A 22806-nucleotide genomic window follows, 5' to 3' on the forward strand; every position below is an offset into this window, starting at 1 on the left:
TCTTTCACTAGAATCATTTATTGTTCTCTTTGTTAACTTTTTTTTCACAAGTTTAATCCATCTTTATCTCTTATGTCTATGCTTTTGCCATACATGGAGCTCCTGTTTTTATGGATTGATTTGTTAAGGATTTTCTGAATGCATACTGATTAGATAATATGTTATCTAATCACAGTTTTAGTACATACAAGGTGTGTTCCAAGTGAAATGAGATCAGACGTTGTGTTTCAATAAAGCCAAAAAAGTAAAGCATGCATGAAAAAAAAATTGCTGCACGTCAGACTTTGACGCACAGTCATCCATCAAACATGCCAGAGTATTCATTATTAGAGATTTGTCAACAGCAGCAATACTGGGCTCCTCCAAAAACCGCATAAAGAGCGTAACAAATGGTCAGACTCAACCTTAGGTGTCTTCAAAGGGATCCTAGTAATGACAACGTTGCTAGCAGTTTAGCCCTCAGGGTCCGCTGTGGAGATGCTTAACTGTGGCTAACTACCAGACCAATTACTTACAAAGACGACCTCAATACTGCTGCCACAGGAACAATCCCAGCTCCCCCCACATCCACCCGCCCGTTTGGTCTAATAACTCTAACCTACACCCTGATCCACTGTTGGCTGAAGCCCTCAGGCCATTCTCAGCTGCTTGTGTCGCCACTTTTCCTGTCAAGACTTTGTTATTACCATCTTTGGCTTGGGAAGCTGACATTTTACAATGTGTTTATTGGTGGGGGGGTTTTGACGAATACAGTTTTCAGGGTCTTTTTTTTCTGTTTCATGGGGGGAAAAATGGGAGGAAATCATTGTATGTATCCTGTAAAGTTTGAACTCAAAAGTTCAAGGGAAGGCAGTAGTTCACAGATGTGGAATGGTTCCGTTAATGATACCTAAACATCCTATTTATGTTTTCCTGAAACGATAGGCCTGTTAAACAAGAATGTTTACCACAAAACTCATATTTCAGAGTCAGTATGTCATGCAGTCGGGGCTTTACGCTTGTATATTTAAGGTCATGCAGACACAAGACTTTTTAGGCGCCTGTTGTTTATTTGCAAGGCACTATACAACAATGGCTGTTTATGGATTGGCAAAAGCAGGAAGTGTACAGTATCCTTTCTGGGAAATACACATAGCCAAGTCACTTCATTAGTCTTCCCAAGCGCGGCCGTATGGGAGGGATTTAACACAATCATAGTCAATAAGGGAAGTGAACTAGCTCACAGACTAGCGTACTATCCATCATTCTCTAAGCATGCTGCCAAGTCAACGGAGACTCCGCTGCAGTTGGTCGGACCGGCAGTCGTGTCTCATTCCTTGAGTCTTCTGCAATCCCCCCGGCTTAGTCCCCATCTGGCCAGCGGTTCCGTGCTAAAGCTGGGAGATGCGTAGGGCCTAATTCCTACACACTAAAGCATTACCGTCTGTCCATGGCCCACGGAGACAAGATGGTCGCCAGGTGTCTTCCTGCCTTCAAAGTGTCGGCATCGTTAATCATGCCCCCATCCCTTCTGCTGCGCTTCACATGTGTTTTATTTTCCTCAGCCCTCACCCCACATACACACCCTTACTCCTTGCTTCTCTGCCTCCCTCTTTAGTTTTTGACAGTCTGTCACCCAGCTGCATTTCCTGCGGGGTTTATGTACAGTTTGGGCCCGATTGGAACCACATTGGCAAAACAGCGTGCCATCTTAATGAAGTCACTGTGATCCAAATGGGTGGGTGGTACGCAGGGGGATAATTGGAGAAGCTGTGCCTGCCTCTAAAGGGCCAGAGGATACTCCTAACTCTCCCAGCCTGCCCTTTAGCCCCCAGCAGACTGCTGTTTCTCTCTAATGTGGCCACTTTTATTCTTGAATCCCCTCCTCCTCGCTTCATCCACTCCTTCAAAGGCGAATTCATCTTTCATCTATCTTTGCTAATGGTATTAACGCAGCTCATGCTTGTGAACACAGCCTCCACAGCTGCAATGCCTTAAACAGCTTCAAGGAAGAAGTGCTAGCAGAACTTTTGTGTGTGTGAAAGGAACAGGGAGGGGTATTTATGTCTTTCAAACCTATGCCAAATATTTGCGGTTTACAAGCCCAGCGATATTGCAAAGTACGGGTTATCTTTTAACAAACAGGAAGTTTAGACCGCATGGTGAGATCGTAAAACCCTATGCTTCAGTGTATCTTTTTGTGCCCCAAAACACTTTGTTATGCAGATAAATTGTGAATCATCCACGGCTTTGTGTTTGGGGAGCTCTGTCCGTTCTGTCCTGTCATAAAAGATACGCACATCCTCTTTGTGAACTTTACAGTCGTTTGTGGTTCATGTCAAGGTTATTTTGGAAAGGCACATTGGATTTAATTTGGTGCGTTGCCTGCCGAGGCCTAGTTTCATTAACAGTGCGGAGGGTGCACTCTCAATGCCCTCGCTGACGCAAAACCAAGCAAGTAGAAAAAGAGCTCTTTCCTCTGGAAAAGCACCAGGGGGACTATTTCTGTAGTTTTAAATTGTTAAAAGAGGGGTTTGGGCCAGAGAAAGGGAGGGGGGCAGTTGTGAGCAGCAGACTGTTTCACGTGCCAGATCTGTAATGCGTTCCTCCGGGCTGGGAGCTGGCTGAACTCTGGGCCTTGGCGCTCCGGGAGAGGAAGTCCCAAGCCTGGGGAGTTTCAGACATCCTGTTTTGGAGTGCCATTGGCCAGGACCGGGGCTGTTGCACGCCACCTGCAGACTGTAGGATCACATCTGCCATCAGACCGGGGACAGCAGCCGAACGTCACACACCTACTGCAGTTTGGCTCATAATGGCTTCTCTTTGTCTCACTATCTACTCCCCACTTTCTAAACCTACAACCCCAGTTTTTTTTTTAAATAAAGTAAACCGTAGATAAACTTGAAAACAACCCAATAATTAAATTCCAAAATTCTTATTACCATCACTTTTCTCTATGTAGCCCTTTTCTCTACCACCTACCCTATTTCTCCAGTGTTGGGCTGGCTTTCCTTTTCTCTTAGAAGAACATTATATAATTTTGAAATCTTTGAAATGTCGAGGAATCAGTCCTCAAAAAGAGAGTGCGTGGACGAGAGAAGCTGAAATATCTGCCGTAACATGTTATGTACTACTTGAGTTTGAGTGAAAACGATGCAACACAAATTTTCACCCTGCTCTTCTTTGGGCAACACATACTAAACATACCTTTTTGTTAAGTCACTGGTCGGTAAATATGATTTTATTCATTTGTCATTCATTCTCACGTTTAGTTTATACATTGTATTGCAATTACTTACTAAAAAGGACCTACACCACTTGTTTGGATTTCACTTGGAATTTTGAGATTGTATGCCCAAAAGAAAGTCCCAATTCATGTCTCATTCAACCTAAATATGCCTCCTTCCATCACTTTTCAGAATCTTGCTAGTGACATCCAATGCCAACAGTGTTGGCTCTCTGACCAGCCGGGCTCTCCCTGTTCTCAGAGTCCCCTGGAGCTGATAGGACAGGAAGTTTGGTGGAGATATAGCTCCCTTGGTTGTTGCTATTTAGGACAACAGGAAAGGGTTTGTGTCTGTCTCGACCAACCCCCCTCCTCCCTTCTTGATTGGCCTGGTCTGTTTATTCAGAGTCATTATCACCAGTCCAGCTGCATTTTAGTCTTCCCTGTCCAAATGGCCACCATGTGACCTTTTTCCGGCCTACACACTGTCAGCAGGGCTTTTTCTCCATTTTGGTCACTTTGATAGATTATCAGAACTATGGGATCACAGTCATTCCCAGCAAGCAATGCATTGCAATGCATTTTTGACGTGACGTACATGTAGTATACCTAGTTTCATGTTATAAAGCCGCCTACACATGATCCGCGGTAAAACTGCTCTGGCCTTTCAACGCCAGAAGCAATGATGGCGTATACCTGCGTTGCGCTTCGCCTCTGTGCTCTGCGCCCTACCTCGTGGTTTTACCTCTTACGTAGGCGGCTTAACTGGCTTGCAGGTTTTATGGAAGCTGTAGGCAGTTGCTCGTTGGTCAAAGCAAAAAGTGGGACCCATCCGGATTCTAACTTGATTATAGTATTATTATATATGGAATTAATGTTGAGTCATGTATTGATCATGCTATATAATGGAGGGTTTTTTTTTCTTCAAAATATCCTCTGAAAAGTAAACTTGATTGCTTTATACAAGTTTTTCTAAACCTCCAATATCTTCATCTTACACAAAGTTTCCCCAGTTATATTATCATGTGTTTTTTTTCTTTCTTTTCATTATTGTGGAAAATGTATATACTCTGGTGGCTCTGACACACACTCTCTCACATACAGTATAGTACGCAAAAAAACGCAGTGGTGTCAGGGACTGTGGGATACTCATCTGGCATCCCTTAACTGGCCTGAAAAGTCCTAAATGCTGTGGGGGCTCAACTTCTAACCCCAGGAAAACACCAATAGACCCTGTAGGCCAACTTCAAAGGGCCAGCACATCAAACAAAACCGAACGCATAGATGGTCAGCTGGGATAAAAACGAGCATGAACCCTCCCATTTGTCAGTCCAATGACTTACACGCATTTTCTCCCCATTAAAACCCGGCATTTTGTCAAGGGAGCGCAGGGGTGGCAGTCAAAACGCGAAGGCTTGCGTGCACCGCCGGCACACGTCGCAAGGCTGCATGAGCTGCTGATCTGCTGTGCCAGGAAGCGCTCATGCGGAATATAAAATGTTATGTCATGAACAGGGGCTTGCCCCTTCCCCAAAACAGAATAAAAAAGATTAAGAAAACATCTGTCTATCTGTTTTATTCTCTATCTTTTGCCCCTGTTTATCTCCGTACACCCCTCCCACCCCCCTCCCCTTTCCCATCACCCTCCCCCCCCACCCCACTCCCCTCCCCCCTAACCCTGACGCTAGCTTGTCTGAGTGGCCTTTTGCCATGCATTCCTCCCTTCCCTGTTTGGCCTCTGTCTCAGGAAGTGGCCCAATTAGTGGATAAACACCATGGAGGAGATGGGGAGGAGGGTTTGGGCAACTCCCCCCCCCTTGTCTATGCCAGTACTCTGCTGGCAAAAAGATGGAGAGAATCTGGAGATCTGTGATGGGGGGGAGGTTAGAGGTGGGGGTTGCAAGCGGAAGACCGACAAATAAATGAATAATTAAAATTCCCAGGCAAAATGAAAATAATAATGCACACAACAACGCTCAGCTCTGTGAAAGTCACTCCGATTTGTTTCAACAGACAAGTCGGTCAGGACTAATTAAGAGCCCTATGCTTCATTTGATACTTCCAAATGAGGCAGGATTTGATGTAAACTCTTTTTTTTTTTTTCCATGGCCAAGGTATTTTATTGGAAAATATTTTGAGCTGACCGCTTTTTTGCAATTAATTGAATTGATTAAATAAATTGGGGATGAAGTTAATGGCATTTGATTCAACTTTTACTTAAAAAATCATCATAATCATATCAATCATAAACAACATCTGACATTTTCAGCATACCTGATCCTTTTTGGTGACAATAACCTCTTCCTGTATTGTGTAACCACATGTTGCTGCCAAAATATGATCTGCTGGAAAAGTGACATGAATAATAAATGAAAATAACACATCCTTTTTTTGTCAAAGTGGATTTCCACGTTGGAATTTGCCTTTCCGTTTTGATTATTCCAATATTGGTTGGGTTTGCCTTAAGTGACATGGTACACATATTTGCAGTTCAAACTATCCGCAGATTGACTAATGCAGACTGTCGACATCGTAGCCTCAAGACAGGAAATCTTGATCTGCAAATAGCACTCTTAATTAGGCATGTTGATGATCAACTCAAACCGCATAGTTTATAGTTGTTTTCCTTGTTTCCTTTACACGAGATGTTCCCTTAGTTTGGATAATCTTTGTGTATAATAATAGATAGATAATCTTTTTTTTTCCAAAATATTTGGTCTTTGGCACCTCTGTCATATGTGATCACCACAAAAATGCTAAAAAAACTGTGTGTTGCTTCTATCACATTTTTGTGAAACCAAATCTCCTGGTTGTTTGGGATTGTGTGGTTTCAGGGTAACAATATGCTGCAGATGTACAGTAATATAATGTCTTCAGGTTTATATTAACTCCTCTTTTCCTTAGATTGCAGTGAAATGCTTTTTGGCATTTAGTAAAGTGTGATTTACAGGTGACACTAACTGGTATGTGCACATGGCTAACTTCAGGAAGCACTTAGTTTGACATATGACATTCCCATGACCCCAAGGAAAAAAAAACTTGAATCTGTTTAGTATGTGAAAAGTCAAACTTGATTACTTTAAACAAGTAGATTTGCATTACAGCCCTGGTGTTTTTCACTTTGAAGTAAATAAGATTTTATGGCTTCAATTATAGAAACAAATGACGTAATAAGAGATCTTCCTTTTGCAATGTAAAAACCTTGCATTCTTGACTCTAGTACATTGACTTATTCTTATCTTGTTTTATCATACAGACAGTGGAAAATTCTTGAAATCAGTTGTTTCAATTGAAAATAGGTTCAAGTATTCTTACTGCATTAGCAAACTTTTTCCTTTTATTATTTTTAAGAAAACAAGGATTTTTAGGATTCGCTTATAGACAATAACTTGATAAGGCAATGCTTTGCAGTATACACATACAGGAAAATTAGCTTTCAGCAGAACCAAATCACCATTAGTGTGGATGGGTCCTTGGCAGGGCACTTACTGGTTAGAAGATTTAAGTTAAGACTTAAGTTCTGTATTTGAGTTCCACTGTGAAATGTAGTCAGCCCTACACAAGCAGTCAAGATTCATATAGTATAATTCTTTGCTGTACAAGCCACTGAGACGGCATGCCATCCAAATTGAATTAAAGCAGTACTTCTCTTGTCTGTCCTCTCTCTCTGACTAAACTCAGTAATTTGATTGACTGAGCTGCCCCCCCCTTGCCATATTACAGTTATTTCAACTGGCAAATATGTACTCTGCATTCCACCTCCATATGGAGTGGCACAGTCACTTAACCAACGGTGCAATTACCGTCCCTATATGCCCAAACACAGTTGGAACCGATGGTTAGATAAACAAATGTTACCCGATAGGCACAAATTATAGATGTATGGTCAAATTATAGATACATGGACTACTTTCAGTTTTTCGGGGGAAACATTTGTGAAGCTGTATTTTAATCAGGGTTTTAATACTGATGTGTGTTGTTGCCAGCATGTCTGAAAATGTTTGCATTCTTATTGAGATAGCAGAGAAGAGGCCCTGTCAGGATATGTGTTTTCATTTTTTGAGAGTGTTTGTGGAGCAGAGCAGTATACCATATGGCTGTCAATGTGGATGAATTACTGTAAGCGGTCCCTCAGAGAAGTACTGAGATGCAGAAGATAACTGGAAAAGCAGTTTGCATGCTCCTCTTAACACAGTGCACACCTTTGACTGAGGACTTTTTTTTGCAGTGGAACGACAAAAAAAGTTATGTTATTTTGCTCTGGGACCTGTGTGTGGACAGAGGCGATCCAGGGAAAAAGTCACCTTCTAATCTGCTACAAAGATACAGAAGAAAATGTCTTAAACAGCTCATAATAATCATATTCTTACTAAGGATATCCTGCTGAAGAAATACAGTTTCTTTGATGAAAGTGCACAGTCGGTGTAAATAGAGATACAGTATTCAAATGAACAGGCACTTTGAGGTGTTTGCATGAAATATGTTCAGTGTGCTGACACTACAGAGCGGAAATGCTTTCATGAATGCGAGTGGTTTGATAGATGAAGATATCTGAGCCACTTATGGCACCTTGTGGCCTTCAGGGACTGACGGAGGGAGGGTTAAAAAGAGGGAGAAGGTGCGTTTGAGGGTGTCAATGAAACTTAACAACCCACATGATATAAGACAGTAAGTATTATATTATCTAAATTGCAAGAATGCCAGGCTTGAATCAAGATCTCCCAAATTACACATCACAGTGTTTGGTACATAAATAGTCATTTCCGCACTGAGACCAAAAAAAGAAAAGAAAAAAATCATGCCTCCCACTGAAAATGGGATTCCTAGTGTAAAAGTCGAGCTATTTATGGTATGCACCACTTTCCGCCCGAGAAATATTTTTTCTCTTTTTCTTGACAGACAGTAAAAGCCACCTCCAGTCGAACTGCGAGCCAAGATTAAGTTTGACAGGCAAATAGCCGCTCTTAAGACTGTGAAGGCTCGTCTGTTGTCAGAGCAGGAGTTGGAACCTCATGTGCACACATTGTATTCCCCGGATTGAGAGATTTACGGGCCCTGAAGTGCAGTGGAGTTAGAGTACGGTGGGGCAAGGGCCTCAGACAGAGAGAGGCAGGCTGGGTCCTGGGTTAGGGGCTCTAAAAAGGTTGTAGGTTATAAATACTTGACAGCGCAGTAAAGCTGTCACACTCTTCCTGAAGCAAGCATGCGCTCAAATATGAACGCACACTCATGTATATACACACACGAGCCATCCTGAGGCCCAACCTCCTCATCTTTCTATCCCTCCCTATTTGCCTACTTTCCAAGCAGCACTTTACTTCCTGTGTTAAGAGGAAGTTGGGTGGCTGTCTATGACATTATATAGCAGGCTTTATTGTGCTTGCTCTGCCTGTGTGTGTGTGTGTGTGTGTGTGTGTGTGTGTGTGTGTGTGTGTGTGTGTGTGTGTGTGTGTGTGTGTGTGTGTGTGTGTGTGTGTGTGTTTGTGTGTTTGTGTGTGTTTGTGTGTGTGTGTACAGTAGGTGTGCATGTTTTGGAATGACATTCATTTACGGTGAAATCAGATATTTGCAGTAAAAATGCCATTTAGTTACTCGTGACTTTTAATAGCCTCTGGGTAAAACCAAATAAATGTCTTAGACAGGTCCCTGTGATGAACTGAAAGAGAGTCAGTTTTTTTTTATTATTCTTATAATTGTGGCCATTGTGACTTTCAATGCTAACTTTACACTTGCCACCTCCATTGTAAATAGTAAAATTTTATGTTTTAATTGTTGTTAAATCTTGCCCCTTTGTTTTACCAAAGTCACGTTCCCCGAATCTCTAGTAAGCATTACCTATAGCTAAAATAGACACAATAATGAGACCCAGGCTGAATAATACCATCATTCTCTCAGCTTGGGTTTGGCATGATGCAAGTTACAGGCTTAGAGTCTAATGCACTCATGATTATTTAAACGTGATTGAAAACAAACCGTACAGAAGAAATTCATTCTTAGTTCCTCCTCAGGATCAAATGTTTTTTTGTTTTTATTTTGTAATATTTTAAGTTTGTAGTTTATGTATGTATTATGTAGTTTTTTATGCTAACTTTTCATGCAAAATGTAAATATTCAACTCTCTAAACACATAAATGACCTTTGATGATGATGAGTACTAGACAGTAATACTCAAGCACAAAGCAGGTGCTCTTTCTTCCTCAGAGTCAAAAGCATAATGGTAATGTTAATGCTAACATTGTCTCCAGACTCACAGAGTGAGGCAGAAAATTGACAGTTGAACCTCTAGTGTCTCGTGTATGAGAAGGCATGTGCACACACACACACACACACACACACACACACACACACACACACACACACACACACACAATCCATCATAATAAACAGACCACTGCCCTTACCTGACACACTCGCATACCTGCGTGGCCCTCTACCCAGCACATGCAGGTTGGCTGTTGCTGATGCTTAACAGTGATAGCTTTAATATCTGTTGTTTGAGAAAAGAGGTGGACTTACAACATCCTGACCCTAACAAAGGCCTTTTTTTCAACCCTATAACATACCAGTACCTGCATTGAAGTGTGAAAGGAGCTTAATCACGGTGAGCACTGGATGTTGAGGCCCTGATTCCTCTCTCTTTGAAAGCTCAGGAACATGGGCCCATTTTTCTTCATTGTTTTGTCATGTTTTTTTTTCTTCCTTTCTTTTCTTTTATTATTATGATTTTACAAAAAGTTGCTAGAACAGGAGAAAGGGTACCGACTGAGGGTATCACCTCACCCTGACTGTGGCTCTGTGAGTTTCCCATGAAAAGAAACTGATAAGAAATCTCAGTTTGTTTCTGTAGTTTGTCATCACTATATTGATAATGTGAAGACACTGAATAGATAACTAGAAGACTTGTCTTTTGGGGGGGGGGCACTGGTTTGTTTGTATTTCTTTAAACCGATCACAACCAATCCAAACAAAAGTGGATAGCGGAGTTAGCAGAAGGGGAGGGACATCACACACCAGATGTCCGGCTTTATCCCAGCAATGTACATGGGCGATATGGCCAATATCTTCTAGGTCATTTCATATCTCCATAACGATTTACATATCACGATATAACATGTTTTCTGGTAATTCAATAAATGAATAGTCTATAAAATGAAATATAACCCCTAACCCTACATGGCAAAACCTCTCTTTGTATACTCTGTGTGAATTAAATCCTTGACAAATGAAAAGTACCGAGCATTTTCTCATTTCTTAAGAACCTTAGTGCAAAATGAACACCATTTCCAAGGATCAGAACGTAAAGACTCGTCCAAATGATGCAAATATTGCCGTAATGCGGGTTGGCTGCTGGTTTTTCAACATCGCAATAGAAAGGATATAGAAAAATATGTACGATAGACATTTTTACATTGTTTTGACGATACATATCGTCATATCGTAGATACGACTCCCTATTTGACTTCTTAAGGGTGCAGTTTGGGTACTGCAACTAATTATCTTCAATATATCAGAAAACCAAGGTGTTTTAATCAAATAACTTGGTGTCGGACTAACTGTTCAAGTCCCCCAAATATTCAGTTTATAATAATATAAAATGATTAATCGATTATCAAAACTGTAGCCAAGTAATTTTCTTCTGATCGACTAATCGATCAACTACCAGTCATTTTAATAAGCAAATGCGTCACTGTACCACATTTACTGGGGCACGTGCCCCATTGTTGATCTGTTGTGCCCCAGTAAAATCTCATGTGTGAGTTTACACAAGTGCCTATGGGGGAAAATATCTTCTTTTTTTTTTAAATACACAATGTCAAATCAACACAGTTTAACCAGACGTGCACCTTGCGGTCTGGTGTTGCCGTATCCACCGGGTCCATGGTCCACCCGCAGACACCAGTACACTACTGTAGCTGCGCTACTTTTCACTGGGCTCGGGCTCCTGTTCACCTTGCCCGTCTTTATTTCTCTAGAGTGACCCGTCCTCTATACATAATCCCACTTATTACGCGGCCACAAAGTAACAGTTGTAACTCGGTGGCCAAACTTCCTTACGTTGTCTTGACAAGTCTTTTTAGACATTAACCAAAGCATTAATCATGACTCCAAACATTAGCGGAGGTACCATGGAGATGCGTTCACGGTCTAGTCCGTAAGAATTACTATTTGGCAAAGTTAAATTGTAACGATATCATATGATCAAATGTAATCTTGTGAAATGTAGTTTTGGGCGAGAAAAATAAATAAATACAGTTATTCAATGAGATAAGGAGAGGTTTTTATATGAGCTTGAAATAAATAGAGGGAATTATGACCTGTTGAACTTCCTAACAAAGAGGAGCAGAGTGCAGTTGGGGGAGGAACAGAAGAGATGAATGACTCGTACAATAGTTGAATGCAATAACTAGGTCCTCTGTCAGTCGTTGTCTGTAAAGATGTCCGGAAAGGCTTTCCCTCTTGGAGATATTTTTGTATCACAAAGTAGCATACATTTCCTATATGTTTGTTATTGCATTTTCCGTTCATTGTTATTATTGCAGAATAAGCCCAGTTGTTTCAGTTTCAGCAGCAGAATACAAATGGCAGGAATAGTGGGCAAGGGCAGTATGCATAGCACATTTCATACACAAAGTAGGCATTTAGAATTTGTTAAGCATGCCAACTTCACACTAGTAGAGCCTTTGAGGCTATGGCACCCAGACTCTGGAATGCTCTACCAACCAGCATTATGTTTGTTGAGAATGTGGACTTGGTTTTAAAGGACAAGTGAAGACTCACTTGTTCAGGCTAGCTTTTGGGTAGCCTATGTCTTTTATTTATTGATAATTGTATCCGTTGTATTTGTATTTTATTCTATTGACTATTTTTACCATGTTTTTATTGTCTATGCACATTGTAAAGCACTTTGTGACTTTGTCTGTGAAAAGCGCTGTTTAAATAAAATGTACTTACTTACTTACTTACACAGTGATTGCCCAGGTTAGCGGAGGTGTACCCAACTGCTTCCATCACTTCTTGTGTGTGCAACTAAGTGCAGCACCAGGAATGCCTTTGAGGAGAGACTGTCCAAAGGTGTGCACCTTTATCCTCATTTGTTCAATTCATAGTGCCTCACCCCTCATTAGGAAGACTTTTAGCCCCGTCTTTGAGTGTGGCTGTCCTGAACAGCTATGAAAACTTGCCTTTACACGCAGTCGGACGACACTCTGTATGAACCAGTTCATTTTAAGCAAAATTGTCTTTACCCCTGAGTTACTACTTTATAAAAACAACCACATCTGGTTTCTCTTGCCGAGAAAGTACAGCATGTTGTTTACAAAGGAGAGTGGATAAAAAGATAAATTTGACTTCCTTTGCATTCCACTGACTCTTATTTCCTGTTTATTATAGGTGAGAAATTACTATTTGGCAACTTTGGGAAATATTTGATTGTAGCAGTCAAGTCAGCCACTTTCGTTGTTGATAGCTCTGCTCTGAAAATCATTTGGTTGATTAAAAGCAAAAGTGACTTTCTAGACGTACAGACAAAAAAAATGGTTCTGGTCCTGCTGAAATTTATGTCTGCATGTTTAAGTGATGTCAGGCAAAAAAATAAATAAATCCTATGTGAAAACATCAGCCTTCAGACAAACGTCTTGTTGAGTTATTGCTTCTTTATTGAGTTATTGCTGTTTTGCAAAAAGTCACACATTAGCTTCACCAGCATTTACTTCAAAAGGTCAGAAACCCAAATATGAGAATGCACCCACATGTTTGATTAGGACTTGTTTTAAAATCAAACAAAGAGGACCTTGTACCTAAGCCAATGTGCCTCTCATGTTTTATCACTGTAAGGACTGAAAGCTATAACAAGATATAGGCCTGAAGTGATGTCTCAGCCATATACTGAAACCAAGAAGGTTTTCTTTTACTGAAATATCTAAAATATCAGGCCAAAACATATAAGCAAGATCTTCTGTTTCACCTTGTTTTATTTAATACAACGTTTGCATGACCCTGCACAGTTTGTGCTAAATCCCAAGGTTATGTGGAACCCAGCCTAAACACAAAGCAGTATTTTAAGTATGTAAAGTGTGAAGATCATTCTTGGGAGCTGTGTGTGTGTGTGTGTGTGTGTGTGTGTGTGTGTGTGTGTGTGTGTGTGTGTGTGTGTGTGTGTGTGTGTGTGTGTGTGTGTGTGTTGTGTGTGTGTGTGTGTGTGTGTGTGTGTGTGTGTGTGTGTGTGTGTGTGTGTGGTGTTGTGTGTGTGTGTGTGTGTGTGTGTGTGTGTGTGTGTGTGTGTGTGTGTGTGTGTGTGTGTGTGTGTGTGTGTGTGTGTGTGTGTGTGTGTGTGTGGGGGTGTGTGTGTGTTTTTTATCAGATAATATGATATATAGAGGCTCAGCCAGACTGGTGGCTGTACACAGTGAATTGAAGGTGAAGGTTTGTAAGCCATTAAAGTGTCAGCTGCTGGAGCAGAGATAGAAGAGAAATCTTCATTAATCAATATGTCATGTTGTTTTAATAGAAAGTTTTCCAGCCTTTGCTGTGTTGAGTAAGCTGTAACCCCAGAGGACATACAATGTGTATGTAAAAGTTGAGTATTAACATTGAGAAACATTAAGAAAGCTCTACATGGGTCACACATTTGATACACAAGATAAACCACAAACTCACAAACCTTTTCTCTATTTACTTTTTTTTTAATTCTGTCTTTCCCATTCTTCCCTTTTTTCTCTTATTCTTAGAAGACACACACACACACACACACACACACAAGAGAGAAAGAGAAAGAAGTGAGGTGTTACTGGTTGAGAGGAACATGTACATGCAGCTCCTGGTCTGAATAGCACTTCCTGGCGTGTGAAAGGCGACCTGAGGAGGGAGGGGAGGGATGAAGGGAGTGAGTGGTGGGGGTGGGGGGGGGGGCACCTCCTCCTCCCTCCTCCTCCTTTACCTCCTTCCACCTACCGCTGAAAGCCTTGTTTGCCATTCTTGCGAGTACCTCTCTGAAAGGGGGTCGCAGAGGGAGGGATGGAAGGGGGTTTGACAATGAGACGAGTAGGACCACATCCGTGTTTGCCAGGTGTTCCTTTTGTGATCCTCACCTTGCACTCAGGCATGGAGAGTGAAACAGAGGGACAGAGAGGAAGGAATATACCAAGAGAAAGGTGGAGAGAGATAGGGAAGGGGGAGCGCAAAGGAGTGTGTTTAGGGAGGCATGGAGATACAACACACACACCACACACGTACACACACACATGCAAGAAAGAGAGGCAGGGAGGGGGAAAAGCCCCTAGATCCCACCATTCTTTCACAGAGATAATCTGCAGGAAAGGTGCTGCGAACACAAGGTGTGTATGCGTGTGCGTGTGCATGTGTGTGCATGCGTGCACACACATTTTTCTCTGTGGGTGTGTGCTGCCTCATATTTATTCAGCGCAGGTTCATGGCTTTTATGCACGCTATTATGCTCCAGTGATAAAACGCTTTTCCACAGCCCATCAACAATGCCTTATCAAAGCCCTAATCACAACCCAGACTGCAACAGCCTGCTAAACCTGAACGCACACTGACTACGTGATAACGCCGCTTTCCAGTCCTTCACATGAAGACCCCCCAAGTCAAATCATCTCAAACTTTATGTATTACTGTAAATGCTATTACCAAACAGGCTTATCACTTTTAACTTCTTAACTACACTACAGAGGACATCCATGTAGATAATGGACACAAATTAGACCGGGGACCCTCATCTGAGAAAGTTTTGCCCGAAAGATGCTTATCTCAGAAGACTTTTGCTCTTAGAATGGATTTTACACAAAATTGCAAGCAGATGGCAGCCAGCAAAGAAGTTTTTGTGATTGATGCACTGCTGCAGCACTGTTCTCACCAGCCTTAAGAGGAATTGTTTGTGTAATCTTGTAGCACTAATGCTGGGTAGTTGCAGTAATAGGGGGACTGTATTGTCCAAATTGGGGGTTCTCATGGGCCTCTAAAACGGCGCCTAAAGCTTACTTGACTGGTGAAGGTTCTGCTTTTTGCTGAACACATTTTGATATTCACCTTGATTGCCCAACCTCTTTTTCCACAACTAAAATTTAGAACCAGTTGTTACTTTTCCCCAACAAATGTCATGGAAATGTGCATATAGGCAAGAAGACAAACTACTACCATAACTTCCTCAGGTATAGATAATAAAGTCTAATCTCATTTGCCATTAACCTACTATCATTCCTACTGAATGAACACTTTCGTTTTTCATGCCTGTGTAGTACAGTTGGTCTTTTCATAAAGTTATTTTGAATACACACTTAGGTGAATTAGTAGCTCCAAATCTGACCTTAGGTGAAGTAGCAGAGGCTTGTTGTTTGAATGCCAATGACTTTCAGTTCGTGGTTTGTTATTTCTGAGATTAAGCAGTTGACAGCATGCGAATAGACCAGTTTATCTATCTTTAGAAACTGAGGGTTGTTGTTTTATTGCCAAAGGGAATCACCTAGATCTGGAGTTGTTACACAACCAAAGGTGTGGTTAGGTTGTGAATTTCTTACAGTGCAGACGTGACAGAAATGGACGAGTTCTTCTCTTTTCATTAACTTTTTTTTTTTGCATCTATTCGATGCACAGATGAACTGAAAAACTTTGCTCTTGGCATTTGATAGCCTACTTTTTGGTGGTTCTCTTCTTCCACTGTTATACAAGCAAAAGACATTGCATACGCAAGACGTGAGTCATGAAAATTTAACCTTGGTGCCAAAACACTTTCTCCGTATTATTTCTTTGCTATTTTTAAAGATGCAACACACTGCTGTGTTGGTCTATGTATATAGTTTTTCTTTTAGGATTATGGGTATAAAGGGCAAAATTCAAAGAGCTTATTCGTGAATAAGGTGCAGAAGTATCTGACGACAAAGTTTTAATACGGAGCACCTGATTTCCAATGCAGAAGAGCTTAACTGTTCATGTAAAGCCAAGTTTCAATTAATAAAAACAAAGTGAAGGAAAAACAAACATAATTGGAGTCACACAACCTAAACACAGTAGCCGCAAGATTATGCCTTGTTCTAAACCACTGTGACTAAGTCTGAATGTGTCCGCAGCACCATTCATGTCTAGTAGTCCTGGAGAGCATGATTCAATTACAGGCAGCTTACTGTAAGACAAATACAGAAATAGACTGGTGGGCGGTGTTGTGTTTCACTTCGCGTACCCAAGGTCAGGAGACTGTAAAATAATATCCCCTTGTAAAAGGAAGGATATATGTCTCTGCAAACAGGGCGTTGCTGAGTTGACTGAATAGATAGGACTGTGTATAATGCAATTATTACTTTGAGATCTCTAAATGCCTCCTGTCGATGGGTCAGCTCTGTTTGTTTGTTTGTTTGATTTTATGTCGGCATCATGCGTTTGGGGTGCCCAACCCACATAAGCCTACAAAGCACCTATACATCATGCTGCAATATTCCTACACTACTACACAAAGTACACTTTGTAATTCCCCGATTGTACAGCTAGAACAACTGTAATCTTGTTCATCTGTAGTCCATAGGACATTAAATATTTGCCTTATGTGCTGGGCATAGTTTACAACTTTTCTTTAAATTCTAGTTATAATACTGTAGCTGGGTTTTGGTACTAAAATTTGTTATATAAAAATATAAAATTTTGTTATAACTTACTTTGAGGAATATAAACAAAAGAAGCAGAACTTCTCAATTGTTAAATGTTGTCTAAACTTAAGGACCTGTACAATAATTTTGCCCATATAAAATACAGTCTAGCTTTGCAAAATTACAGGGGTTTGCATTTCTCCCTTATAAGACGATCCAACACGTATCTAAATACATGGGCTACGATACGGTTCAGGAACGATACATTATATTGTGGAATGATTCAGTGCGATTCGATTCAATGTTATATCGATTCAGTGCAATTCGATGAGATATGATTCAGTCTGATAGATACAGTTACTATTTGTTTAATGTAAACACATTCCAATTATAAATTAAAAGAAGCCAATTCTACAAAAGAAGCATTTTACCTTTAAATAAATATATATTTTGTAAAAGGGACCAGGGAATAGCAAAGCTAGGACATGCTAATAGTATAACTTCAACTTAATTAGCTAGCCACTTATAACCAAATAACAATCACATTAGCTCCATATTAAATGAAGAGACAGTAACTCAAACATAGGTCCACGTTACACAGCCATTGTGAGCATTCCAAATAATCATATACAGTATTACGAGAGTACAAATGTGAACAATACTGTTGTGAGCATTAGCATGCAGCTAGTGGACTTTTATGTTAATAGAACTGAACATCTTAGAACATATGTATATATATATATATAGATCTTGGTCCATTTAGATCGATCCAGGGGTCCTTGTATCGATGTAGTCATATATGTAATAATACAACCGGATACCGATTCGTATGGGTGAATCTTTACACCCCTACAAAATTATATTTTAAATCGGTAAATATCTGATTAAAAAATAAGTAAATGAGCACACATCTTACTTGGCATTCTGCGCCAACTTTTGGTAATCAGTTCTCGAATTCTTTATCCTATACAGAAACTCTATATACCCAGCCTTACTCAGTACCTAACTTCTGTCATAAAATATTTCAATTCTTATGGATGATTCCTTGGATCCATGTTTTCTCCCAATCTGTAACAATACCAAATCTTCACATTTAAATTTCACTGAATTAGGGTCCTAGGAGCCATTTCTTTTTAAGTAATTGGAATAATTAAACATAAGGAATGTTTAATTCAGTTGGACTGAATCAGTTGTCTCAACCAACTGCAAGTACTACAGCATTGATTAACTAACTGTCCACTGTGCTGGCTTTCGGTATAGGCAGTATATCCATGGCTGTGATGCTGTGATGGCCCTTGACCCTCTGGATAAACCCTCATATCGAATCTCTTTGCCCGAGTGAAGGACGTGGCTGCAGTGTGTTATGTGGCCCGTGGAGCTGACCTGTCACTCTGTATCCATTTCCAGCATCCAATCTCGTCCACAAATGGTGGAGCTCGACCTCCCCCCTGGCCGTCGCCATGGAGACAGTCAGTCTGACCTGGAATGCCACTGTTCAGCACTACTGAGGGTTTCACTCCTCTTTCGGAAGAGCTGAAAGTATCAATTATGGCAGTACCAGCCACTTTATACACACCCCCAACCTGCAACCCCCTCAATCACATAACTCATGCAATCGGAACTCAAAAGGACACCAATTTCACCAGATTCCACTTTCTCAAATTGCAGGAAAACACACTTAACTGATGGGCCCTCCCGACTTGAGAGGGGCCATTGTTGTGCGCCTTGACCCTCCACCCTACGCTCCGCCCCTCACCTTCCTCTGGCCTGTATCCCCTCCGTGTCACATAACAAGCTAAGAGCACACCTTTTTCCACCAGGCCAGCAGGCCCTCAACAGGCAATCCTTTGACAAGCTCGGGGCCTCTTTGGGCATCTGAAGGGCCATTCTCCAGGGTCAGGGACCACAGTGGAAAGTGTGTAAATGATACCTGATGGCATGTAAAAAGATCATTTGATAGGTCTAGATGGACAGACATACCTGTCAACACTAGAGGACAACTGTACTGCACTGTAAGAGCTAAATTAACTGGGACAACTGTGGGACCCTCACAATAACTGATATACACTTAGCTGATGTACACTTCATAGAGCTGCCCTCTTCAAGGCACAGCCACACCATAAGCTTATAATACGGGACCTGCCTCTTTTGATATTGTACTGTAGTGAAGCAAGTTCCCTAACTCTTAGGACAGTTGCCCGCTTTTCCCTGTTGGTAATCCAGCATTGTTCCTATCAAAGTGGTTTAAAACGGGAGGAGTCAGACGTGAGATGTAGCCGGTATTTCATACATATTTTAAATGTTTTTTTTTTTTCATTTTGTATTTGTCAATCACTGCAAGTGAGATAAAAAAGGGCTGTTTGGGCCATGTTCTAAACCCAATGACAAATACAGAACCTCACATGAACCCTACTGTTTTTCTTCCAATCTGTACTCTTTTCTTGCATCTCTGTTCTGTTTAGTTAACCAGACATTCCTTAAAAGTACTCTCCAAGAGAAAAAGGAATGTAAGAGTGAGTAACAAAGGAGGATAGAGGATTTATAAAAAAAAAAGTTCCTACCTCACAGCTCCCTTCTTAACTATAACAAGCCCTAACCTTAACCAAACCGTAGTTCCCCTGTGCAGATGTTGTAGAAATTAAATACAAACATTGGCACTGACTGTAATCCAGGGTTTTGCAGAATCGTCCAGTCGTCTGCGGATATGGTTGCATTTTCCTACACAGTTTTCTATCTGTTCTGGAGGGAAAGATGCTTGTCACACTACATTTTCAGAAAATGCACAACATCACATTGGAAAACAGGCCACAACAGGGAAAAGCATGCGAACAGAAGCACTTTTTCAACACCTTTAAGCTCCCCATTCCTTTTTTTGGATTGCTGTACAACCAATTTACTTGTATTATATGTCTTTATCTGTTGTTAATCTGTGCTACCATGTCAATTTAGACACTAAAGTTTGCCGTTAGCTATTTTTAACCAACGTTGAAGCAGCAATAGTTAATAAGTGTGTAATCCTAACAACGGTACCTCACGATTATTCCATTGGCCTGTGTGTGTTTACCTAAGGTGATTCACAGAGCTGTGCTGTGAAACTTTGCCAGTGTATCGAGAAACCTTTGAGGTGTATAACTGCATGTGCAGTTACGTTTGCTTTGGTTTTCAATCTCTCCATCATCACTGAGAGACATTCCTCAACACACTGAGTAGGAAGCACAGTATGTAATTTGCGCTGTCTGAAAGAACTATTCAACTCGGCTTAGCTGCTCCAAATCTGATGGGGAAGTTCCTAAAAAAAGACCAGTGATTTAGGAAAAGAGGTCAGCGATCACCACATAAATCACCTTACCACGGCAAAGGATTGCCCAGGAGCAGATGTGTCTTTGGCACTTGGCACAGGATTGCTCTACTGGATCAAAAAAAAAATAAAAGCCCAACCCTCAGACCATAAACATGTCCTTCCTCAACCCCAAACGGAGGCTACAGCAGCACAGCGTGCCTCCCTCCAGCCCTCCCTCATTCTCTCTGTTTCAACACATCCCTCTCTCGACTTCCTTCCTGCCCCACCCATTGAATTTTAATACCTGCCTGTCATGTTTTCTTCTCTTTTTTTTTTTTTTTTCTCTACCTCCCCCCTCCTTCACCAGACCCTTGCTGCGTATCTAGTAATTACCAGAGCACTGAGAAAACCCTTTCATTTAAAGGATTGGCAATTATCTCAGTGGAACACAATAAAATGGCTTCCCCTCAAGAGGAAGGGGAAGTTTTAGCTGCGGTACGCCGCTGCATGTCGCACCGCCTTGCTCTTGAAGTGGGAGCAGAGGTGGAGGTCCTGAAGGAGGTGTATTTTTTACGTTTTTATTTGTTTTCCTCCCTCATCTCCTCTTGCTCAGATATTTGATAATCAAAGAGTAGCCTGGGAAACAATGCTGGGTCAAGTGGTGGGATTTTATTGCCGGTGTGATTTGTTCCTTCTTGTTGTTAGGTCGCCACTCTTAAAATATGAACGCAGCTTAAATTGAAAAAGGGTGAAATAGCAACCTTTAACCAGCCTTGATTTAGAGCTGTGGCCTCCTGTTCACCTCCAGGGGAATCTATAAAGTTGTTCAGGCCATTGTAAATAACACTTTTATGGCACTGTGGGGAGAGTTTGATCCTAACGCCTCATTGGGACCAACACCCCTGTCAGGTAGATCAGTCGGTTTTGCCTCTTTTTTAGAGCAGCAGCAAATGATACTCTGACAAAGCACACAAAAATGTAAATGAGCATAAAGTAGTAAAATCGACTATTTGGGGAAGTGTGGAAAAGGGAGACTGTTGGATTTGGCTGAGGGAGCTGCTTTTAGTGATTCAGGCTGTGTAAATGTAGAACGTATTTGACTTAGAATTCATAGAAGACGTGTTAAAAATGTGATCACTTACCCAGATGTGATAATGCAGCTAGTTAGTAGCAGTAGCAGCCTGCATTTATCAGAGCAGCAGTTTTCATTGGTTTGAGTAGTCAAAGATATAAGAAATGCACCGATCCAACTTTTTTTTTCCTCCCGACACTGATTCCAGTACCTTAACACAGGCTATTCACTGATACTGAGCACCTACCCGATGCCAGTGCCCTCTTTTTTTTCCACATTTAAAATATTTCACTGTTACTCATTGAAATAATTTTTATGTAAGTTAACATGAGGCCAAGTACTGCTGCGCCACTAAAAACTGAGTTGGCAGCACGCCGTGACTGTATAAATGTAACTAGCGGCAGAAACAATACATTTTTATAATATACATACTGTATTTATTAGCAGCGGTCTTGTTATGACCAATACCAGATCCACTTAATAAGGTCAGTATTGGCACCAACACTGAATCGCTTGTTTAAGAGTCCGTTCAGCCAAATTACAAAAAATAAATAAATACCCCAATACAATGGAGCCATTTGAAAAATGACAATTAAAAAATTCAACATGTCTGTTGATATGAATAGTATTATCGTCCACAGTACATATTGTGAACACTTTCCATATTTCTTTTGTGGTAAGTAGTTCCAGTGTGCTTGACAGCAAGAGATCCGTGGAGTATTCAGAGACACAAGGACATTATTTGTGTTGTTGATGTTGTTTTTTCAGTGCTGTGAGCAAAATTCCATTCACCACTACTGTGTAGGGCTGACCGTAGAAATGTTAGAAGCAAATATATCAAAACCTAGTCAAGAAAAAGTAAAGCTCTGCATATATACCACTGTATATCACAGATAAATACTGTTTTATCTCTATCTATGTTACTTAGTTTTTTCACGTGTTATCGCTCCCTGCTTCACCTGTCCAAGAAAAGCATGTCAGCAAATAGTTTTTACTGGAAGAACCGCATGGCGGCTGGTGTTGAGTTCCTACCCCTGTGTCGTCTCAGCATTGAGCTAGCTTTGTGTTTTCACAAGCGCCTCGGTGCTGCTTCTACCCGCCTCGCAGCCCCACCTGTCGTTTTTGCCGCCGGCCCGGAGAGAGAGGCAAAGTTTGGCTGGAACAGCTGGTTGCCTTGGCAACACTTTGTGCCACCGCAGCGGATTGGAACAGGAACTGGCCTATCCATGTCAGTCTGCAGGCAGGATCTGGGCCATGCCTTGTGTTAACAGATTATCTGATTTCCATTCAGACAGCTCGGGTATCGGCCCCACTCCTCCGCTCTCTGGAAAAGTGACCCCAGCCAGCCTCTTTCTGAAAGCCCCCAGAGCCCTCCTCTCTTCTCCCATTTCCTGTCTTAATTACGCACTCCTTTGTGCCGTTGTTGTTGTTTTTTCTTCCTTACCTTCTCCTCCCCTGCCTCCCCTTCTACTTCTCTTGATCCCTCATCCCCTCCCTTCGAACTGTCGGTCTCTCACTCTCTGTTTTGTGAAGAGATGAGGACTAAGATTTTAAAATTTGACGTCTGTTGCGGGGACCGTCCTTGGCTCTCCCCCACCCACGCCGCCATCCACAACCCAGCTCCCCTTCTCCCTTCCATCGTCTCTCCACCTGAAAG

The 22806-nt window shown here is 41.4% G+C and overlaps 1 protein-coding gene across 2 annotated transcripts in view; it reads left to right on the forward strand.

Moving 5' to 3' along the window:
• spata5 (spermatogenesis associated 5) overlaps positions 1-22806 on the forward strand; it is a 123230-nt gene that overhangs the window by 63825 nt on the left and 36599 nt on the right. Inside the window, exon 16 of one of the 2 annotated variants that reach the window (XM_039813244.1) lies at positions 12174-12776. The exons of the other annotated variant lie outside the window; for it this stretch is intronic. Within the exon in view, the coding sequence (XP_039669178.1) occupies positions 12174-12176 (3 nt within the window). The 3' untranslated portion in view covers positions 12177-12776. Of the gene's footprint in view, positions 1-12173; positions 12777-22806 lie in introns of those variants that run through there. 2 annotated transcript variants of the gene reach the window in all.

Source organism: Perca fluviatilis, chromosome 10 (genome assembly GCF_010015445.1).
Source record: "Perca fluviatilis chromosome 10, GENO_Pfluv_1.0, whole genome shotgun sequence".
Classification (NCBI taxonomy): Eukaryota; Metazoa; Chordata; class Actinopteri; order Perciformes; family Percidae; genus Perca; species Perca fluviatilis.